The 21,877-nt window shown below is 53.7% G+C and overlaps 2 protein-coding genes across 2 annotated transcripts in view; both read right to left on the bottom strand.

Moving 5' to 3' along the window:
• The window catches only part of AIM1L (absent in melanoma 1-like), a 33,576-nt gene extending 27,607 nt beyond the window's left edge, over positions 1-5,969 (bottom strand). The window contains exon 1 of the mRNA XM_011955590.1: positions 5,895-5,969. The gene's annotated coding sequence lies outside the window, so the exon portion shown is untranslated. The remainder of the gene's footprint in view (positions 1-5,894) is intronic.
• Positions 5,970-14,020: 8,051 nt separating this feature from the next.
• ZNF683 (zinc finger protein 683) overlaps positions 14,021-21,877 on the bottom strand; it is a 9,440-nt gene continuing 1,583 nt past the window's right edge. The window contains exons 2-7 of the mRNA XM_011955589.1: positions 21,136-21,260; positions 20,271-20,475; positions 17,383-18,077; positions 15,569-15,697; positions 14,503-14,562; positions 14,021-14,409 (exon numbers count right to left, since the gene is read on the bottom strand). Of these exons, the coding sequence (XP_011810979.1) occupies positions 14,038-14,409; positions 14,503-14,562; positions 15,569-15,697; positions 17,383-18,077; positions 20,271-20,475; positions 21,136-21,249 (1,575 nt within the window). The 5' untranslated portion in view covers positions 21,250-21,260 and the 3' untranslated portion in view covers positions 14,021-14,037. The remainder of the gene's footprint in view (positions 14,410-14,502; positions 14,563-15,568; positions 15,698-17,382; positions 18,078-20,270; positions 20,476-21,135; positions 21,261-21,877) is intronic.

The raw sequence follows: 21,877 nt of genomic DNA, 5'->3' as shown, positions 1-21,877 counted from the left end.
CCACTGCACTCCAGCCTGGGCAACAGAGCAAGACACTGTCTCAAAAAAAAAAAAAAAAAAGGTAAATAAATGGAGCCCCTTGGGCTCCATTAGGGACTTGGGCTTTACAATGCACTCTTCCCTCGATTCTGTCCTGTGATTATTTCCCTACTGAAGGTTAAGAAACCGAGGGTCAGAGGAGAGGAGTGACTGGCCCAGGATGGCACAGCTATGAGGTTGTCAAGCAGGGATTTAAATTCCCATCTTCTGAATTCATATCCAGGCATCCTCCCGCCTACCCCCAGGCCACGGCTCTAGGGCATGTCCGGCTGCTCCTGTGATCGTCCTCAGCAGAGCATGTCTCATCCTCCGTCCTGGAGGGGTGGGGCCTGGGTCTTGTTTCTTTTCTGACTCTTCCTTAATCTCTCTGGGTCTTCATAGCCTCCCTTACTAAATGTAGGATAATATTAACACCTGCCGAAGAAAACCTTCTAAGCTTCTGCTATGGCTGGAATATTTGTCCCCTCCAAAACTCATGTTGAAACTTAATCCCCAGTGTGGTAATATTGAGAGGTGGGGCCTCTAAGCAGTGATTGGGTTATGAGGACTCTGCCTCTAGAAAAAAAAAAAAAAAAAAAAAAAAAAAGAGGACTCTGCCTCATGAATGGATTAATACATTCATGGATTAATAGATTAATGGTTTAATGGATTAATAGGTGATCGTGGGAGTAGGACTGGGGCCTTCTTGTTTCTTTCTTTTTTTTTTTTGAGACAGGATTTTGCTCTGTTGCCCAGGCTGGAGTGCAGTGGCACAATCTTAGCTTACTACAACCTCTGCCTCCTGGGCCCAACAGTCCTCCCACCTCAGCCCCCCGAGTAGCTGGGACTACAAGCGTGCACCACCATGCCTGGGTAATTTTTGTATTTTTTGTAGAGATGGGGTTTCACTATGTTGCCCAGGCAGGTCTCAAACTCCTGAGTCCAAGAGATCTGCCCGCCTCCGCCTCCCACAGTGCTGGGATTACAGGTGTGAGCCACTGTGCCTGACCGGACCAGTGGTTTTATAGGAAAAGGAAGGGAGACCTGAACTAGCACCTCAGCCCCACTGCCGTGTGATGCTCTGAGCCCCTGGGGGACTCTGCAGAGAATCACCAACAAGGTTCTCACCAGATGCACCCCCTTGACCTTGGGCTTCCAGGTTCAGGTATTCCATTATAAGCAACAGAAAACAGACTAAGCTCCCTAGGAACTCTCAGGTGAATTTCTCTGTTTTAATAGTTACAACAACAACAACAACAGCCATCTGAGGAGGGCTTACTCTGCCAAATGCCTTGCTAAGTGCTTTACATTCATTGTCCCATTGAAGCCTCAGAAGAATCCCACGAGCTTGAGACCTCATAAAGAATACATTATTAATAAGTTAGATCATACATTCCCATTTTGCAGATGAGATTTTTTTTAATGCTCAGAGAGGTTAAGAAACTTGTCCAAAGTCACAGAAGAGCCAAATCAAAACTTGAACCCCAACCCTAAGTGCTTACCCACCATACCAAACTCCCTAATATATGTATCCTATAACTGAGTCTCTGGTTTGGGGGTTTACATTTACAGGGAGCCACATCAGTGCTGGAGGGCCTCTCCACCCCCACTCCCTGACTCCCAAGCTACACTGACCAGGGCAATCCTATTCTTAGACCCCACGAACCCCAGAGAGGTCAGCCTGTCCAGCCGCAGTCTTTGGGCCTTCTCCATGAGGTACCCCCCAGAGACCCCACTTGGGGCGGGAAATGGGCCACTGCCCCCACTCCCCTCCCCCATTTCCCATTGTCCTCCTTCCTGAAAAGCTGGTGGAATTCAGAACTTTGACCCCTCCCTGTGGCCTCAGCAGTGACTCAGGTTTTATGAGGGGCAGTGATGAAAGACACTGAGGCCCTGGGAAGCCTGACCTGACTCCAGGACCGCTGGTGGCTATGACAGTGTCAGGGACGGGGTTCCTGGAGGTGGGGACCCTGGAAGGTGGAGGAGTTAGATAGAGCCCTGGTCCTTTTCCCAGGCCAAGGCTTCCTGAGAGCAGGACATAGCCAGACACCAAAGGCTCTGGATTTTAGCCTCTCACTGAGGCCCCAACCCACTCCCCGGTCTCCACTGGGGAGCTCCCTTTTTCCTCATGCAACCCCTGCCCTCCTCGCTGGGACTCCTCCCAAATGAAGTTTGATGCCCTCACTGAGCCCCTCCTAGGCCCCTGTCCACCTGCCTCCCACTCTCTGAGCTCCCTTGTCCCTGATGGTGCTTATAGTAAGTGACAAAGCCTGCGCTCTAACTCATTCATTCATTCAATTACTCACTCATTCAATGCTAATTGCGTCACAGGATGTGCTAGGCCTTGGCTAGACTCAACCAGAGCCAACTTTCTCATGAAGGGTGGCATATTAAGAAACCAGGGGCCAAGGAATTAGACATAAAAACAGGGACATTTGGCCAGGCGCGGTGGCTCAAGCCTGTAATCCCAGCACTTTGGGAGGCTGAGATGGGCAGATCACGAGGTCAGAAGATCGAGACCATCCTGGCTAAAACGGTGAAACCCCGTCTCTACTGAAAAACACAAAAAACTAGATGGGCGTGGTGGCAGGCGCCTGTAGTCCCAGCTACTCGGGAGGCTGAGGCAGGAGAATGGCGTGAACCCAGGAGGCGGAGCTTATAGTGAGCCAAGATCGCGCCACTGCACTCCAGCCTGGGTGACAGAGCGAGACTCCGTCTCAAAAAAAAAAAAACAGGGACACTTGGAAAGTGCCATAGGCATCAGGAAAGCGACAGGAGAGCAATGTTAAAGGAAGCAGCCAATCATCAGATCAGATATTGTCAATGACCTCCTACTAATCAGAATTTAACATCTTTCTCAACCAGCCCAACCCCTGGACAACACCCCTGATAGCCAGTCATTCCACAAGCATGTGGTCATTGGCTTCTGCCTGCATACCTCCAGGGACAGGGAGGTCACCACTTGACAGTTCACCTGCCCCGTCCCTGAACAGTCATGACTGCTAGAATGTCCTTCAGACTCTGCCGGAATGTGCCTGCCTATAGATGCCCCCTTTTGTCCTTGCTCTGAAGACATACCCTAATACAATGACCCAGAATGCCTCTCCTGGGCCAGCAGAAGGGCCCATTCCCAGAGCCCTTTCTTCTGCAGGGCCCCAGACCAGAAGTGGATTTGTTGGCAGTGTGACCTGTGACCTCCAAACAAGGCGTGTGGAGCTGGGAAGGGAGAGGCTGAGGAGGGGATGGGGGGAGTGTGGGAAAGAGCCTTGTCTAACCCAACAAGTCCTGGATTCTCCCCACTTACCTGTGAGTCACCCCCAAACTAGGCCAAACCAGTCCACAGGCCCACATGCAGGCAAACACATGCTGTGTCACACAGACGCAGGCACAGACACACAGACAGATGCCAACACAGACCCACAATCACACAGGCACAAAGATACATCTAGATGCCTACAAAAATATACACAGAGACACACACACAAATACACACTCACCCAAGAAATACAAACACACACAAGCACTCAGAGCCACAAGAGACACACAAATCACGTATACACAGACAGAAACACAGACACAATGACACACACGTGCACACATTCACAATACACACACAGTCAATTCACAGCCACAAGCTCTCTTCTCCTTGAAATTCACCTACCCCGAACGTGGACACATACGCTTGGATGCTCAAGTATCTTACACATTCCCACTGGCAGTCCCAGCTATGTCCCCCTCTTTCCAACTCCCGTATTTGCCAATCTTGGCCCAGAGAACCTTCTCCCAGGAAGGGGACATAGAAGGATGATGTTTCTGGAGGTCCCTGCTCCCCACTCTAAGTGAGCTCTAGCCTCCCACCTGAGTCTGTCATTATCCACCTGGGCCCAAAATAGCCAGGTAGTGGTAGATATAAACCACATCTATATAAACCCCCAGCAGCCGGGCGCGGTGGCTCAAGCCTGTAATCCCAGCACTTTGGGAGGCCGAGACGGGTGGATCACGAGGTCAGGGGATCGAGACCATCCTGGTCTACACGGTGAAACCCCGTCTCTACTAAAAAATACAAAAAACTAGCCGGGCAAGATGGTGGGCGCCTGTAGTCCCAGCTACTCGGGAGGCTGAGGCAGGAGAATGGCGTAAACCCGGGAGGCGGAGCTTGCAGTGAGCCGAGATCGCGCCACTGCACTCCAGCCTGGGCGACAGAGCGAGACTCTGTCTCAAAAAAAATAAAATAAAATAAACCCCCAGCTAACCCTACTTCTCTTTCCCATCCCCCTCTCCAAGGTAGCCTCCTCCACTCCCCTTCCCTTTCTCTGTAGCCCTTCTTTCCCAGCCCCTGACTTCTGGGGCATCCAAGCAGGTCTCAGAGCCAGCCTGGGTCCTACATCTCCCTCTTCCTTGGCACGGAACCAGTCACACTGATCCCTGCTTGGAGAACCCCAGCATCCCTGATTCTGCCTCTGCTACCACAACACTGCCCAATCCAGTGCCATGGGAGCCCAGAAAACCCTGGAGCCCACACAGCAACCTCACCCAACCCTCCACTCTCTGCACAGGGCCAAAGAGGCTTCTTCCAGGCAGGATGGAGCGGTGGTTAGAGCATAGGCACTGCAGTTATAGAAACCTAAGTTCAGATTCTAGCCCCTTCACTTTCTAGTTGACTTTGAGCAAGTGACTTAACCTTTCGGAGCCTCCTAGAATTAGGTGGCAGGGGTTGGGATTAGTCCCTACTTCATGGGGTGGTTGGGAAGATTAAATAAAATTATGCTTAGAAGGCCGGCACGGTGGCTCATGCCTGTAATCCCAGTACTTTGGGAGGCCAAGGCAGGCAGATCACGAGGTCAAGAGATCGAGACCATCCTGGCTAACATGATGAAACCCTGTCACTACTAAAAATACAAAAAATTAGCCAGCGTAGTGGTGGGCGTCTGTAGTCCCAGCTACTCGGGAGGCTGAGGCAGGAGAATGGCATGAACCCAGGAGGCAGACCTTGCAGTGAGCCAAGATCGCGCCACTGCACTCTAGCCTGGACTACAGAGCGAGACTTTGTCTCAAATATATATATATATATATATGTGCTTAGAAAACAAATTTGCAAATGACAGCCACCCCATCATTCTTAAGCCCCCTTCAAAACCCCATCCCAGGCTCATTTCCTCTTCAGGGTCATCTCTGGGAGGTTCCATGTTCATCCCTCCTTGATGAGTTTTGGGGGACACATCCTTCCACCTCTGCACCCCCCAGGCAGATTTAGGAGAGTCATTTCAACACAAACAAAACCAGGCTTGGGAAACTCGACGCCTGCTCCTTTGGCTTCCAGCACAGAGCCAGGTGGGGTAATTATTGCTGTCACTGAGAGGTAATTAATAAGCATCCCTGCTATTTTGGCACCCCTAGTCTCTGGAGTTCAAAGTATATTCCTGTAACCACCTCCTCCTTCCTCATTTTCAGCTACCAAATCCTCTCAACAACTCAAGGCCCCGAGAGGTTAAGCATCTCGCCCCAGGACACCCAGCATCTAGGCCGGGTGCCAATTCCCAGGCTGGGTCTCTGGCCTCCTGAACAGAACTGGGGAGTGGTGAGTGCTGCGGAGAAGGTGACCCCCGTTCCTGCCCATCCTTTCCCTGACAGGCTTTCCCCTTCCTCAGATGGACAGTGAGGGTGAGCAGCAGTGGGTTCTAGGAAGTAGCCTGTGGGCAAAGGGAGGGAGAGGAAGGAAGGAAGGATTGGAGCAGGGAGGGAAGGCAGAGTCAGCTCAGGGTCCTGAATGAATGGGCGTAGAGCTGGAGAGACTCAGGGAATAGGCAAAGTCTCAAGATAGGGCAGCCAGGCCAGTCTCCCCTCCCATCTCCCAACAGAGACCGACCTCTACTCACAGTCTGTGTGGGGACCCAGGTGTCCCGCCAGCCTGGAGCTCCTGCTGCTGGGCCGTGCTCCCCTGATGCGACTGGGCTCTCAGCTGGGGTTCCTGGAGCGGGGCCGACTGGCACCCCGTGATGGGGCGGGGCCCATGGGGAGGCTCCCACCAGCCCTTGGATTCCTCAGGGCCGCAGGGGTGTGGAGCTGGTTGGGCCGGTTCTTTACCCTCCTCCCCAGGTGCTTGCCTGTGCCCCAGCAGTGTGACAGTGATGTAGTAGCGGGTCCTCCTAGAAGGGGGATGCGTGTGTAGGGTCTGGGCAGGCTCTGGCAAGGCAGTCCCTGGGGTGGCAGGCTCGCCCTTTGTCCCCTCTGCCCTGAGGAAGGATGTAGGGTGGGGCAGCAGGGGTGCGCCTTCCAGGTTGCTGGGTGGCTCAGGCCTCAGAGGGACCTCTGGTGGAGACTGCTGACAGGTGCAGCCTGAGGGTCCCTGTTCCCCATGTTCAGGGGCAGGTTCTGGGTATGTGGGGTGCCTGGCACGAGTAGGGTCTCCTGAGGCCACTTCCAAGGCCAGGCTCTCAGGCCTCACGGAGGCATGGCTGGCCAGGTCGAAGGCGCTGCCTACCGCTGGCCTCTGCAGGCGCCCGAGGCACTGAGCAGGACCACCCGAGATTCCTTGTTGCTTCCAAATCCAGAAATCACCATGGCCTCTTACATGAATGTCCCATTCTGAGCAGCTCTGGGCTTGGGCCTGGGCGAAAACAGAAACAGACATTGGGAGAGGCAGGGGCATAGTGACAGCTCCCCCTGCCCTCCAGGCACCCCTGGTACCTGGTACCTTCCCTGTCACAGGGAAGCTGAACAGGGCTCTGACACCAAGGTAAGTTGCCCTAGGGAGAGGCTGCTAAGGCCACCAGAGCTGGACAAAGGGACAGAGCTCTGGGAAGGTCCTTCAGCATTTAACTCCCCCCTTCCCATTCTACATAAGAGGAAAGCGGGGCCCAAAGAAGGCGACGACATGACTAAGATCACACAGCAAGCCAGTGAGGGCTCCCAACTCTCAAGTGCCGCACTCTCTACCAGGTGACAAGGCACCCAGGGCCTGGCCGGCCATGCCTCCCAAAGGCTGGGGACCCCAGCTTCCTCGCAGTCCTGAGGTGCTTCCCCACCCTGGGGCTGAGGGCTGGGTGGGCAGGCCTGCCTCAAGTGCTCATGGCCTCCACCCACTCTAGGCTAACAGAGAGACTGCGGCCACCTCTCTTGTACCCTCCCAGCTTAAGACAGCACGCCTGGGAGGATGTACCTGGGACATAAGGGAGCCAGGGAAGAAGGTTCCCCTGAAATGGGACAACGTCTGACCTCTTCTGCTCTCTTCCCCTGGGGTCCAGCCTGGCTGTGGGGATAAGAGGAGAGGGCTCAGCACCCCAGACCCAGATGGACACTGCCCCCAAAACCACCCATTTTAAAAGATGGGCTGTGTCCTTGGCAACAAAGTCAAAATTCCTCCTAGCAGGGGTCCTTGCTGCCAAATGCCTTAATTTACTCATCTATGAAACAGACGCAGCCTCTCATTCCCCAGGGGCTGACCACCTCAAGAGGCAAGAGCACAGGGATGAGCCTGGAGGCTTGGATCGAGGCAACCTGGGCTTGAAGCCCAGCCCTGCTGCTTCCTATAATAGCTGCAATACCGTTGCATTTCAGTTTCCTCATGTGGAAAATGGGTGTGAAAATAACAGTACCTGCCTCCTGAGAGTGTGGTACAGATGGCACAAGATAGTCCATGCAGAGGGCCCAACACATGACAAGTAGGCAATTAAACACTGGCAATTACTCATGGTATTCAAGACCCAAGAGAGACACATGGCTGCTTAAGCCACCTCCAGAGGAGGCAGGCCTCACTCCTCCAAGGGAAGAACACTCTTTCACTGTTCAATTCAGGGCTCAGGTCCCCACTGCAGATGAGGAAGCTGTGGCAGGAGGTTAAGCCACCAGCCCAGCCTCACCCCTGAGGGCCATGCCAGGAAGTGGGGAAAAGGGACCAAAGATGGAAGGCAGTCAGGCCAAACAAGAGAATGGAGAGAAGTGAGGCCCCTCTGCCCCTACATCCCTCCCCAGAAGATCCCAGCTTTAGGAAGTCACATTTCCTGAAAGTCCGGGCCCCAACCACGCAGGATGTCCCATATCCATTACTTTATCTCCCACAACAGCTTTGAGAGTGGAGCATTATTGTCCCCATTTTGCAGAAGGGAACACTGAGGTTTCAAGGAGGGGAGCAATCTGCCCAGGGTCACATGGTGGATCAGTGGCAGAGGGAGGGCTGGAGCTCCAGTTGTCTGACTTGTCAGTCCAGGTTCTCACAACCTGCTCAGTCCTCCCAGAACTCCCGCCCTCCCCCACTCCCCACTCCCCTTTGGATTTTCTCCTACCTTGAGGCTGACATTGCTGGTGGTAACCTGGGCTAGGTCAGAGCAGCTCCGGCCGTCCCAAGGCCTGGGAAGGAAGCAGAGGGGGAAGAGAATGAAGTAGCTTCCTCTTGTGCCAACACTATCACCCCCAGTCTGGACCCAGGAGTCCTCTCCCTCAACTTTTTTTTTTTTTTTTTGAGACGGAGTCTCACTCTGTCGCCCAGGCTGGAGTGCGGTGGCCGGAACTCAGCTCACTGCAAGCTCCGCCTCCCGGATTTACACCATTCTCCTGCCTCAGCCTCCTGAGTAGCTGGGACTACAGATGCCTGCCACCTCGCCCGGCTAGTTTTTTTTTTTGTGTGTGTATTTTTTTAGTAGAGACGGCGTTTCACTGTGTTAGCCAGGATGGTCTCTATCTCCTGACCTTGTGATCCGCCCGTCTTGGCCTCCCAAAGTGCTGGGATTACAGGCTTGAGCCACCGTGCCCAGCCTCCCCCAACCTTTTTTCAGGGCCCACAGCACAGCAGAATGAACTCCTAACACATTTTGGGGAAGGTCTATGTGGCAGCCTCCTCTCTGTTGCCTCTCCCAGCTGTCCACTTTACCCCCAGATGCAAAGAAAGAGACAGGAATGGGCTCGGTTGCAAAATGGGGACTGGGCCTGTCATGGGACTGGAATACAGAGAAAGACAGTGCCCCGATAATGCAAAAGTTGGCCGTTTGCTGAGGCCCTCCTGTGTGCCAGGCTTGGCACTAGGCATTGTGCCTACATGATCTCCCCTAAGCCTTACAGTAATCCTAGAAGGTGGATATTAGTGCCCCCTGTTTTTCGGATACAGAAAGTGAGGCCCAGAGAGGTGAAATGACTTGCTTAGACTCCACTCCAAAGGTTGGCTGGACACAACGCCATGAATGGGGGCCAGGTGGGAAAGTGCCTTGGCTCCTCCTCTGCGCACTCCATACCCCCAGCAATCAGCAGGGGTCAGAGGCCCCTGCCTCGGTACCAGGGTCCCATTCCCAGGGCTGGTGAGAACGGAGAGCAACTGTAGCATGGCCAAGAACCATCACTCTGTCTGCAGAGAGCCTGAGCAACCCCTCCCGGCCCTGCCCACCTCTGACTCATTTGCACCTCCAAGTCCAGAGAGGGAGGGGCAGTGACGCCTGGGCCTATAGGGCAGGTTTCTGCCAGACAGGGTAAAGGGGGAGGGCGTGTCTTCCAGGCGGGGGTGGACAGGGCACTGGCAGGGTGTGGACACCCCAGGGCACCCAGGCTTCCAGGCATAGGGTGGCTAGGCCCTCCTCTCCTCTCTCTTTAGGGTGAGAGAGCAGTACAAATCCCTGCCCTCATTTTGCCCCCACCACACCGCCACTCCCCCGGCGCAGGCTGAAGACAACTGTGCCATGATAAGATCAGAACAAATTGCCGGGTAACTGGGCAGACACACAAACACCCACGCATGAGAGCACACCCCATGCGCTTCACGGATGTAGGGCCGGTGAGCTGCGGGGCTCTCGGATTCTCAATACTGCCTTCCCCGCCTTTCGACTTGGCCTTCCACAGGATGTTTTTCCTTCTGTTTAAAACATTTTAAAGTTTTGGCCGGGTGCCGTGGCTCAAGCCTGTAATCCCAGCACTTTGGGAGGCCGAGCAGGCGGATCACGAGGTCAGGAGATCGAGACCAACCTGGCTAACACGGTGAAACCCTGTCTCTACTAAAAAATACAAAAAACTAGCTGGGTGAGGTGGCGGGCGCCTGTAGTCCCAGCTACTTGGGAGGCTGAGGCAGGAGAATGGCGTAAACCCGGGAGGCCACTCCTGCCTGGGCGACAAAGCGAGACTCCATCTCAAAAAAAATAAAAAATAAAAAAACCTTTTAAAGTTTTAAAGGAGCACAAGGGGCCAGGCATGGTGGCTTACGCCTGTAATCCCAGCACTCTGGGAGGCTGAGGCGGGTGGATCACGAGGTCAAGAGTTCGAGACCAGCCTGTTCAATATGGTGAAACCCTGTCTCTACCAAAAATACAAAAATTAGCTGGGCATGGAGGCACGCGTTTGTAGTCCCAGCTACTCAAGAGGCTGAGGTAGGAGGATCGCTTGAACCTGGGAGGCAGAGCCTGCAGTGAGCCGAGATCATACCACTGCACTCCAACCTGGGTGACAGAGTGAGACTCCATCTCAAAAACAAAACAAAACGAAAAAAGAGCACAAGGGACCAGGCCTGGTAGCTCACACCCATGATCCCAACACATTGGGAGGCCAAGCCAAATCACTTGAGCTCAGGAGTTTGAGACCAGGCTGGGCAACATAGCCAAATTCCAACTCCACAAAAAATGAAAAGATCGGGTGGACGTGGTGGCGTGTTCCTAGCTACTTGGGAGGCTGAGGCAGGAGGAGTTTGAGGATGCAGTGTTCTGTGACGGTGATACTGCATTCCAGCCTGGGTGACAGAGCAAGACCTGATTCTATAAAAAAAAAAAAAAAAGTTAAAAAAATCAAAATAAAAGAGAGCCAGGTGCAGTGGCTCACACCTGTAATCCCAGCACTTTGGGAGGCTGAGGCGGGCAGACTGCTTGAGTCCAGGAGTTCGAGATCAGCCTGGGGAAAATGGTGAAACCTTGTCTCTACAAAAAATCAGCCAAGCATGGTGGCATGTGCCTGTAGTCCCAGCTACTCAGAAGGCTGAGATGGGAGGATCACCTGAGCCTGGGGAGGTCGAGGCTGAGATGCGATAGTGCCACTGCACTCCAGCCGGGGCAACAAACAGAGCAAGATTCCATCTCAAAAAACAAATAAGTAAATACATAAAAGACATAAGAGCACAGGGAACGTTCCACATTAACATCCAAAATCGTGGTACCTTGATACATATATTTTTATGCTTCAAGATACTCATACACACTTATTTGATCAACTACAACACTCTCTCACACACACACACACACACACACACAAAACCCCTCAGACATCAGCTACCAGTGCGTAGGCTCAGAGAGGTAAAGCAATCTGCTCAGGGTTATATAACCAGTGGCACCTACAGCTAGGAGCTGGGCCCCCTTGGCTTGCAGTCTGGCAGTCTCTGCAGGCAACAGAGCTTCAGAAATGTGGGCTCTGGAGTCAGACTGCCGAAGCCTGTGTCCCGGCTACACCACATCCCAGCTGTGTGACTTTGGGCAGGTGACGTGACCTTTCTGAACCTCCATTTCCGTATCTGAATCATGCGGAATACCTGCTTCATAGGGCTGCTGTGAGGATTACGTGAGATAATCCAGGTGAAGTATCAAGCATGTGGCAAATAAAGGCTTATTGTTGTTACAATCTAGAGCTATCTCCAGGGGTGGAGATGACGGGAAAACCTCTCCGTGGCATCTAAGGGCAAAGGCAGTACAGTCTCAGATGGAACCTGTCAGGTTCATGACAAAGGGATATGAAGATCAGCTGTGATGTGAGAATCAAAGTCCACAGGGGAGGAACTTTGCCCTTAAACTGTCTCTGCCTGCCTGACTTAGGAAATTGTCCACGTAGGTTGTAAAGTTTTAAAAGAGCACAGGGACCATTCCACGTTCACATCCAAAATCGTGGTACATTAACACACACACACACACACACACACAAACGCACACGTATATATATATGTATATTTTAGACAGTGTCTCACTCTGTCCCCAGGCTAGAGTGCAGTGGCTTGATCTCGGCTCACTGCAACCACCACCTCCCGGGCTCAAGCGGTTCTCCTGCCTCTGCTCCCGAGTAGCTGGGACTACAGGAGCCTGCCACCACGCCCGGCTAATTTTTGTATTTTCAGTAGAAACGGGGTTTCACCACGTTGGTTGGCCAGGATGGTCTGGATCTCTTGACCTCGTCATCCGCCCGCCTCGGACTCCCAAGACACACGTATTTTTATGCTTTGAGAGATACACATACACGCTTATTTGATCACTACACTGTCTCTGTCTCTGTTTGACACACATACACACACACACACACACACACACACACACGGTCTAGGGCTCAGGGGCGCCCCACCCGGCCTTTCTCCATTTCCCCTCACCTATCCCGAGATGTGGTCTCCGAGGTCTCTTTCCCGCTGTGCTCCCTCCGGACCCCTAACCCAGCCAAAAAGCGGGCCAGGCAGGCCCCTGGGACTCCGCACCGCTCGGCCATGGCGAATAAAAGACCCGGGGCTCGGGCCGTCGGAGCACCTGACCGCCGGGGCTACCCGCATCCGCTGCCTTTGCGGAGAAATGCCTCCTCCGGCCCGTCCCCCCTGAGCAAACAGCGGCCCCACCCGCAGCCCATGCGGGCAGTGACCCGATCCAGATGCTGCCCATGGCCTGGGGCACTCTCCAGGACCCCCCAACCTCATTGTTCTCTCCCCACCTCGGACCGCAGACCCCAGACTTTCCGCACCCCCACCCCGGGGGCGTGGTTCTCTGCCCGGTCCGCGCTACGTCTTCAAGCCTCTGGAGGCGCCAGGGCCCCACGCAGCCCCGGGTGAGCTAGCCCGAGAGCAAGACCTGCAGGAGGCCGGACAGGGAAAGTGGCCTGGGGCGAACAGAGACCGGGAGGCGGAGCTGAGCGAGGGGGCTGGAGGAGCAGGAGGTGCTGGAGGTGCTGGACACGGGGGCAGGTCCGGGGGGCGGGTCCGGAATGGGCGGGGTCTTGCCCATTGGGCAGGGTCTAACGTCAGTGGTTGGCGTCCCGCGCGGGGCCCAAGGTGTGACACGGGTGGGCTTGGAACCGGGACCTTAGCTTCGGCCCGGTGGGGCCGAAGTCCACCCTGCCATGGTTCTGCCGTGGTCAGTGGGGCTTGCTCCTCCCTGTGGGAAGCACCTACGGCTGGGAGCGGGCATCCCGTCACCACCACGGTGGGGAAGCCGCACAGAAACCCACGGGGTGCGGACGACGCCACCTCCTGGAAGTCGGCCAGAGAACCCCACTCTGTCGGCAAATCGCTCTTATTTAGTAACAACTATCATGGATTGTGATCCTAACCGGGGCCTCCTGCCTCCCAGGCAATACCCTTTTCCGCCTGGCGCTGCCTCTCTGACTCGAGTGGGGATGGGGAGCACTTTGTACATTTCAGGGGATCCTCCGGGCCTACAGGGAGAAGGGCCATCAGGCCTCAGCTCCCCAGGGTCTCTGCCAGTTCTTCTCCGCCTGTAGCACTTATCTGGCTGCAGCCTCCACGCCTTCCCTGAGCCTGGCACCTTGTTAGCCCAGAGTGTTGTGGTAACTAGACCCGGTTCACCGACGACATCATGCTTCTGGGTCGTGAGTGGACGCTGATATCTTGAGTCTCCTTCCTCGATAACCCCACAATGAGGGGCAACCCCCCCCCCAGCAACAACCATGCAGGGAGTACCGGCTGAGGGGCAAGTGGCCAATAGGGACGGTGAAACCCAGGCGGTGGGGGCAGCAGTATCCTCTGCACAGGTGTTGGGAACAGGACAATGTGCCCGACTGGGCAGCACAGTTGGCACCCTGCAGCGCGCTGGAGGGCTAGACTGTCCATCGGTGAGTAGACAAGGAAGGCCTGGTCCTAGACAGAGAGTGGAACTCAAGCCCAGCTAAAGCAGATGGCTGCAGGCACCCACGGCACACACAGGCAGCACAGGCTTTTCCTGGCTGAGTCCCCTGACCTGCTCCCAGGCAAAGTGTGAGGTCTGGCAAATACACAGTGGCTTTCCCCCACTGCCCCCACCTCCCACCTAACTGTTGAAGCTCAGGAAGCCTCAATGCGTGAGAGAAGAAACATTTTTAATTGTTCTGGCCCTGCCCCCTCCCCAGGGGAGTCCCAGCACTGCTCAAGCTCACTGCTTTTGCTTTCCCCTGGGATGCTGAGGACACTTTGACCTCGTCTATGTCACAGCCCATGTGTTTCTCTGATGCCACCGCCATAAGATCTAGTGCCCCCTGGTGCCATTGGGAAAGGCAGGCCAGAGAGGCCAGGGGCAGCTGGGTGTGCACCAGGTCACAGGGCTGTGGGGCATGCAGTCGATGGTGCAGCTTCAGGTGGATGTGCTGGGTGAAGCGACTCCGGCAGACGCTGCACTGGAAGGGCCGGGTCCCTGAGTGAAGGCGCAGGTGGGTCTTGAGGTTACTGGAGCTGCTGAAGCGCTTGTGGCACACCTGACGGGAACGGGAGCTGGCATCAGCTTTGTCCTCTGGGCTGGCTCAGGCCTTCTACTCCCTCTCCTCATCTTGGAAATACCCATGACCCACCTCTCTTTCCCTCCAGGCCTGGAAGCTCTTCCAGTGATTTCTCCCTGGGTCCCACAGTATCTAACACATTAGAACCAGGCCGAATTGGGTTAGTGTCCTTCTTTTTTTTTTTTTTTTTTTTTTTTTAGTAGAGACAGGGTTTCAGCGTGTTAGCCAGGATGGTCTCGATCTCCTGACCTCGTGATCCGCCCGTCTCGTCCTCCCAAAGTGCTGGGATTACAGGCTTGAGCCACCGTGCCTGGCCAGTGTCCTTCTTTTACTCCATGTGTGACCTTGTAAAAGTGACTTCTCCTCTCTGAGCCTTCCACTCCTCATTGGCAACATTGGTTATTAATAACTAGCTTCATGGATGTGGTGGACTGAATAAGATAATCACCTAGAACTCTTAAGTGTGAAGCTGCAGCTTCAGTGGATGTAATTAACATTTACAGGGAGCTGCCACATGCCTGCAGTTGGCTTCACCTAGTCTTCCCCAGGACCCTAGGGAAGCACGACTAAGTACTAGTACAACTCCTATATTATAGTAAGAAAGCAGAGGCTCAGAGGAGGGAAGCCACTAGCCAAAGGTCACACGACAGGTTGGAGACAGAGCTAGGATTTGAACACAGGTGGCCTGATTTTGCAGTCCAGACTCATAATCATGGCACTGCTTTCATTTCTGCCCCTGCAAAATGGGAAAGAACCCCTGCCCTTCTGACTTCCTGAGGGATGTGGCTGGGCTCACAGAAGGAGGGAGCTGACATCAAGCTGATAGTTTTTCTACTTTGATACTACGGGTACACTACAGCATTAACTCCTCCAACAACTCAGGGAGGTAGATAATGGGTATCCATCTACTCCCCATGACCTCCAACTTCATTGTTCTCTCCCTCCCCCAGGCCTTTGGAGTGACCTTCAGTATTACCCATTCCAGGCTGAGAGGGGTCATTTTCAATTTTCACTCCCCCTTCCCATCTCCACTTGCTCAGGAGGACTGGGGAATGGAGGCTGCAGGTGCCATCCCTCCAAGGGCCTAAAACGTCTCACCAGCCTATAGGAGTACACAGTAGGTGGAGGAGGATCTCACCGAGCATTTGTGGGGCCGCTCCCCAGTGTGCACCAGGTGGTGCTTCTGCAGGTGGGCGAGCTGGGTGAAGCTCTTCTGGCACAAGGCACACTGGAATGGACGCTCTCCACTGTGCACACGCAGGTGGACCTGAGTCAGAAGCGGGAGAAATGCTGCCAACTGCCCAGCACTCCCAGCAGGGCCTGAGGTCCTCTCCGAATCTCTGCCCACTTCCCTCTCCCTCCCTGTCATCTCCCTCAGGGCCCATCATCCCCAGGATACCTCCACTCTTTCTGCTGCCCTGCAGGGGAGATGATAGTGGTCAGAGGGCCAGGTAAGAGGTACCCCAGGTATGTTGCGGAGCACTGCTATTTAAAATGTGGTGCACATTGGCCGGGCACGGTGGCTTACACCTGAAATCCCAGCACTTTGGGAGGCTGAGGCGGGCAGATCACCTGAGGTCAGGAGTTTAAGACCAGCCTGACCAACATGGAGTAACCCCATCTCTACTAAAAATACAAAATTAGCTGAGTGTGGTGGTACATGCCTGTAATCCCAGCTACTTGGGAGGCTGAGGCAAGAGAATCACTTGAACCTGGGAGGTGGAGGTTGCGGTGAGCTGAAAGCGTGCCATTGCACACCAGCCTGGGCAACAAGAGCAAAACTCTGTCTCAAAAAAAAAAGAAAAATGTGGTTCACAGACCAGCAGCGCTGGTATCACACTTAGGGAGCATGTTAGAAATGCAGGTTCTCAGGCCCGGCCCTAGACCTGCTGAATCAAAAACTCTGGGAGGGCTGGGCACACACACACTCATGGCTGCAATCCCAGCATTTTGGGAGGCCGAGGAGGGAGGATCAATGGAGCCCAGTAGTTCAATACCAGCCTGAGCAACATATTGGGACCCCGTCTGTACAAAAAAATTTTAAAAATTAACCAGGTGTGGTGGTGTGTTCCTGTGGTCCCAGCTGCTGGGGAGGATGAGGTAGGAGAATCCCTTAAGCCCAGGAGTTTGAGACCAGCGTGGGCGACAGAATGAGACCCCACATGAAAAAAAAAAAAGATAATTCTGGGGCTGGGAGCTACTCTGGAGGCTGAGGTGGGAGGGTCGCAAAAACTCTAGGCATCTGCATGTTTACTAGCTCTCCAGGTGGTCTGAGGCTCATGAAAGTTTAAGAACTCCTGTTCTGCGGGATCCAGTAAGGCTTTTTTCCGCATAACCACAACGTGCCCTCAACTTCAGAGCTAGCCAGCGTGCGCAGAGCTTCCGGCCTTGGCTAACGCACTGAGATGCGCCCCTGCGCGCCCCCTGCTGGAAGATGCGGATGGTGAGGTCAATCGCATCGGCGGTTGCGCTGATTTGTGGGATCCCACTTGAAAAAGGTTGGTCATAGGACTGTGGTCTAGACTCACCAAAATCTACCCATTCCCTCATCTGACTGCCCAGAAAAATAACTAAGAAGCTTAACTGGGAGTCCAGAAAGGATGGTTGTCCAGGAAAGGGCTTTCTTTGCCCAGAGCAAATGTTGAGAGACTGAACCTAACACTACCATTAAATCAGGGTAATCTTAGGCAAACGCTGCCTATTAAAAGCCTCAGTCTCCCCATTTTAACCTAAATGAGACGATCTCATAGGCAGTCCTCTAGGGTGGCAAGGACTTTGGTGGCCATCTTATCCTATATTTCTACCCAAATGAACCATCCAAGGTCACTTGGCCCTAGAGGTTGCCCAGGAGTGCCCTCTAGCTTTGAGGTCCTTGCTTCTAGAAGCAGACTGGGTGCATGGGGGTGCCCTGAAAGATGGTGAAGGGAGCAGCAGAGCCCAGGAGGCAGGTACCTTGAGATTGGAGAGCTGCCCAAAGCTCTTGCCACATACATTGCACTCGTACAGGATTTTGCCATTCTCCTTTTTCAGTGGGTAAGGCAAGGCTGCGGTGCCTGTCCGGGAATTCAGTGGGACTCGCTTTGCTGGAGATGCCATGCCACCATGCTCCAGGCCTGGGGAGTCGGTTGGGGCAGCTCCAGCACCTGGATTTCGGGCCTGGGAAGGCAGGGCTTGGCCAGAGACTTGGAAGGCCCCTGGGTAGGGAAGCAGGGTCTCCCCCCGAGTGCTGGGGTGCCCAGGCTCATTGACCATCATCAGCAGGCTAGGCATAGCCATTATGGGGTAGGAGTTGTCTTGAGGCAGCATGAGGAGGTGGGGACATTGGTCAGAAGGTAGGGCCCCATAGGTGAATAGGTGGGGTGGAGGCAGGAGAAGTGGGTATCCAGGGTAGAAGGTGTGGAGGAGGAATGGGAACTCCTTGGAGATGGAGTTGGCAGGGGGGCAGGGGCAGAAAGCCAAGGGGCTGGGACTCTTTCTGTTCTGCAGTGGTGGTGGGGAAGAGCTGTTATGAGGAGAGAAGGCTGGGCAGGGGGCCCCATCGCCAGCTCTTTCTGGCTGTTTTCTCAGCTTGTCCTTTTTCCGTGGGTACTTGACTGTGAGTTTCTTATCATCAGTGGAGATGGCATGCAGCCCTGGTGGCCCTTGCTCTAAGCAGAAAAAGGAAGGCGGTCAGGTCCCCACAGTCTGGGGTGAGATTCTGTCCTCCATCAAACCTGCCCCGCTCGGGGCTGAGAAAGACCTCCAGCCTGCGAGCCTGCTAGCATTTTTGTAGTGCTGAACAATTTCAGGGGGAGAAAACAGTTCAAGGTCCCTATTAGACACCCAGGTTGAGAAGTCAAGTGGGCAGATGGATAAATTGGGTTGGAGTTTAAAGGAGAGCTCTGAAGTGGAGACATAAATCCAGGTGCCATGGGTACAGATAAGATCACATAAGGGTGAGGCTAGATCTGCTGTGTCCAAAATGGCAGCCACTGGACATGTGACTAGATTTACATTAATTAAAATGATTATAATAAAAAATGAAGTTCTCAGTTGCACCAGTCATAAATATTTACAGTGCTCAGCAGGTACGGTATTGGACAGCACAGGTATAGAATCTTCCCATTATTGCAGGGAGTTCTAACAAACAGTGCTATTCTAGATAAAGAGTACTAAAATGAAAAACCTGTTAAAAAGTAAACTGTCAGCAGGTGCAGTGGCTCATGCCTGTAATCCCAGTGCTTTGGGAGGCCAAGGCAGGAGGATTGCTTAAGCCCAGGAATTTGAGACCAGCCTGGGCAACAAAGCAAAATCCCATCTCTACAAAACAATAAGAAAATTAAGGCCGGGTGCTGTGGCTCACGCCTGTAATCCCAGGACTTTGGGAGGCCAAGGCAGGCAGATCACCTGAGGTTGGTAGTTCAAGACCAGCCTGACCAACATGGAGAAACCCCGCCTCTACTAAAAATACAAAATCAGCTGGGCATGGTGGCGCATGCCTGTAATCCCAGCTACTTGGGAGGCTGAGACAGGAGAATTGCTTGAACCTGGGAGGCAGAGGTTGTGGTGAGCCAAGATCATGCTATTGCACTCCAGCCTGGGCAACAAGAGCGAAACTCTGTCTTGAAAAAAAAAAGAAAAGAAAACAAAGAAAATTAGCCAGGTGTTTGTGGCATATGTCTGTAGTAGTCCCAACTACTCAGGAGGCTGAGGAGAAAGGATTGCTTGAGGGCAGGAGTTGGAGACTGCAGTGAGCCATGATTGTGTCACTACACTCCAGCCTATCTAAAAAAAAAAAAAAAAAAAAGCAAGTTGTCTTGTGGTTGGATTCTTATTTACTCAGTCTCACTGAGCTTTTTCACTCTGTGCTTTGTGCTGGGGTCCTAGAAATAAAGAACACAGCAAGAGAGTCCTTGCCCTCCAGAAGGTCATTGTCACATAAGGAAATGGTATGTTACAACAAACCTAGAACCCAGGTAGAGATGAGATCCCACTTTTGTGGATGAAGAAAGCAGTCCTCGGTGTTGTGTCCAAGTCCACAGAAATAGAAAGGGCAGGATCGGGACTCCAACCCCAATTCCCTGACTCCCAGCCCAGTGCTGTTTTTTTTTTTTTTTTGAGATGGAGTCTCATTCTGCCACCCAAGCTGGAGTGCAATGGCGTGGTCTTGGCTCACTGCATCCTCTGCCTCCCGGGTTCAAGCAATTCTCGCGCATCAGTGCTTTTATAAAACCCCAGTGCTTTTATAAGACCCCTCTAGGGCTGGGCGAGGTGGCTCACATCTGTAATTTCAGCACTTTGGGTGGCCGAGGCAGGTGGATCACCTGAGGTCAGGAGTTTGAGACCAGCCTGGCTAACATGGCAAAACCCTGTCTTCACTAAAAATACAAAAATTAGCTCGGGGGTGGTGGCATATGCCTGTAATCCCAGCTACTCTGAGAAGCTGAGGCAGGAGAATAGCTTGAACCTGGGAGGCAGAGGTTACAGTGACCGGATATCATGCCATTGCACTCCAGCCTGGGCAACAGAATGAGACTCCGTCTCACAAACAAACAAACACCTCTCTAAGCAGACAAAGTACCATCCCCAACCCCCATGACCTGGGCTATACCTACACCAGCTCCCACACACACGTCTGAGAAGCCAGTGCCCAGCTTCTCTGGCTCAGGTATCACCACTGGAAAGCCCCCTGCACCCTCAGGCCAGAATTCCAAGGCCAAAATGTGGAAGTACAGTATGCCCAAGGCTCTGTCTTCATTAGTGACACTGCGTTGTCTCCACCACCCATCCCCAAACCTAGCAGTGCCCCCCAGCCTCCAGCCTCTTCCAGGCACAGGTGCAGCCCCATGCCCTGGGCTTACTCATGCTCAAGGTGTCCTCTTGGAGGCCCTGCAGGGCTGTGCCCAGGGGTGCCGGCCGTGGGGTGCACAGGTTCAGGTCCAGGTCCTGTAGGCAGGCCAGCAGCGCAGACCTGCCCGGTACCAGGGGCAAGGGACACAGCCAGCTGGCACAGGATGGACCATGAGCATCTACTGTGTCTGGAAGTGGTCTGCAGTCTGAGAAGACCTGGAGGGCAGGAGCAAGGGGTTTGGGGGCTGGTGACTGGGACTCCATGGGTCCCTTAGATGGCCCCTACCCCGATTTTGGTTTCCAAAGGGGAAAATAAGCTAAAACAGCCACCACAATCCATATCTGTCACTCAAATGACATCTCTTCCCTCATCCAAAGATCTCTTTCCCCCAGAATTTTCCCACCCATTGCAAGATTGCCCTCCTCCTGCCCCCAGGGCCCCCTCTAGCCCTGTTCTCCCTCCCTGCCCAGCCCCATGTACCTCTGACCACCCTGGTCCCCAGTGTATCTCAGACCATCACTGTAATTTGAATGGCACCACAGTGAGCCCAAAGAAAATCCCCATCAAAGACTATAAACTCCACAAGATGGCCCTGAGTCCCCGCTCACTAAGGCCCAAGGCCATGGTCATAGCAGCCAAGCCTGCTGCATGAGGCTTCCCCTTCTTATTCCCCACAGGAGAGTCTGAGCCCCTGAGGCATGGGGAGAGGGTCTGTGGCTCCTCAAAGGAACATCCCTATGACGTGCCTGGACTAGGGGGTGCTCAGGACTGAGGAGGAGGTCCAGGTCCCTTCAGACATTCCCCCTTTTCCTCCTAACGTCACCTCCTACTATAAGCAGACTACCCACAAAGGTAAGGCTGGGATTCTACCTTACCTGGTCATCTTGGAAGAGCTGGAAGTCCAGGCTGGGAGACAGGGAGCCCCCTGTACCTCCCAGGGCCATGGGCCTGTGGCAACAACCCAATTGTGTGGCTGGTTCTTCCTTCATATCCCCATTACCTGCTGGGAAACAGGTGAGTTACAGGTAAGCTGTGGAGGTCCTGCAAATAGGAGTCTGAGTTCTAGGATTGGTTGTCCCATTAACATGCTGCGTGACCACAAGCGATTCACGTCCCTTCCTGGACTCAGTTTCCCTATCTGCAAAATGGGAAGGTTGGTCTAGTTGATGTGTAAGGATGCTCTCACTGTTGACATTTAGAAGCCAATGATGCTCTCCTGATAGGTGTGGGAAGATTAAATAGAGATTGGCCAGGTGCAGTGGCTCAAGCCTGTAATCCCAGCACTTTGGGAGGCTGACATGGGAGGATCTTTTGAGGCCAGGAGTTCCAGACCAGCCTGGGCAACATAATAAGAACCTCATCTCTACAAAATAAAAAATACAGCAGGCACGGTGGCTCACACCTGTAATCCCAGCACTTTGGGAGTTCAAGGCAGTTGGATCACCTGAGGTAGGGAGTTCAAGACCAGCCTGGGCAACATGGTGAAACCCTGTCTCTACTAAAAATACAAAAATTAACTGGGCATGGTGGTGCACACCTGTAATCCCAGCTACTCAGGAAGCCGAGGCATGAGAATCACTTGAACCCAGGAGGCAGAGGTTGCAGTGAGCCAAGATC

The sequence above is a fragment of the Colobus angolensis genome, unplaced genomic scaffold (genome assembly GCF_000951035.1).
Source record: "Colobus angolensis palliatus isolate OR3802 unplaced genomic scaffold, Cang.pa_1.0 Scaffold4, whole genome shotgun sequence".
Taxonomy (NCBI): Eukaryota; Metazoa; Chordata; class Mammalia; order Primates; family Cercopithecidae; genus Colobus; species Colobus angolensis.
The sequence above is the reverse complement of the archived record's forward strand: the minus strand, read 5'-3'. Positions and strand labels throughout refer to the sequence as shown.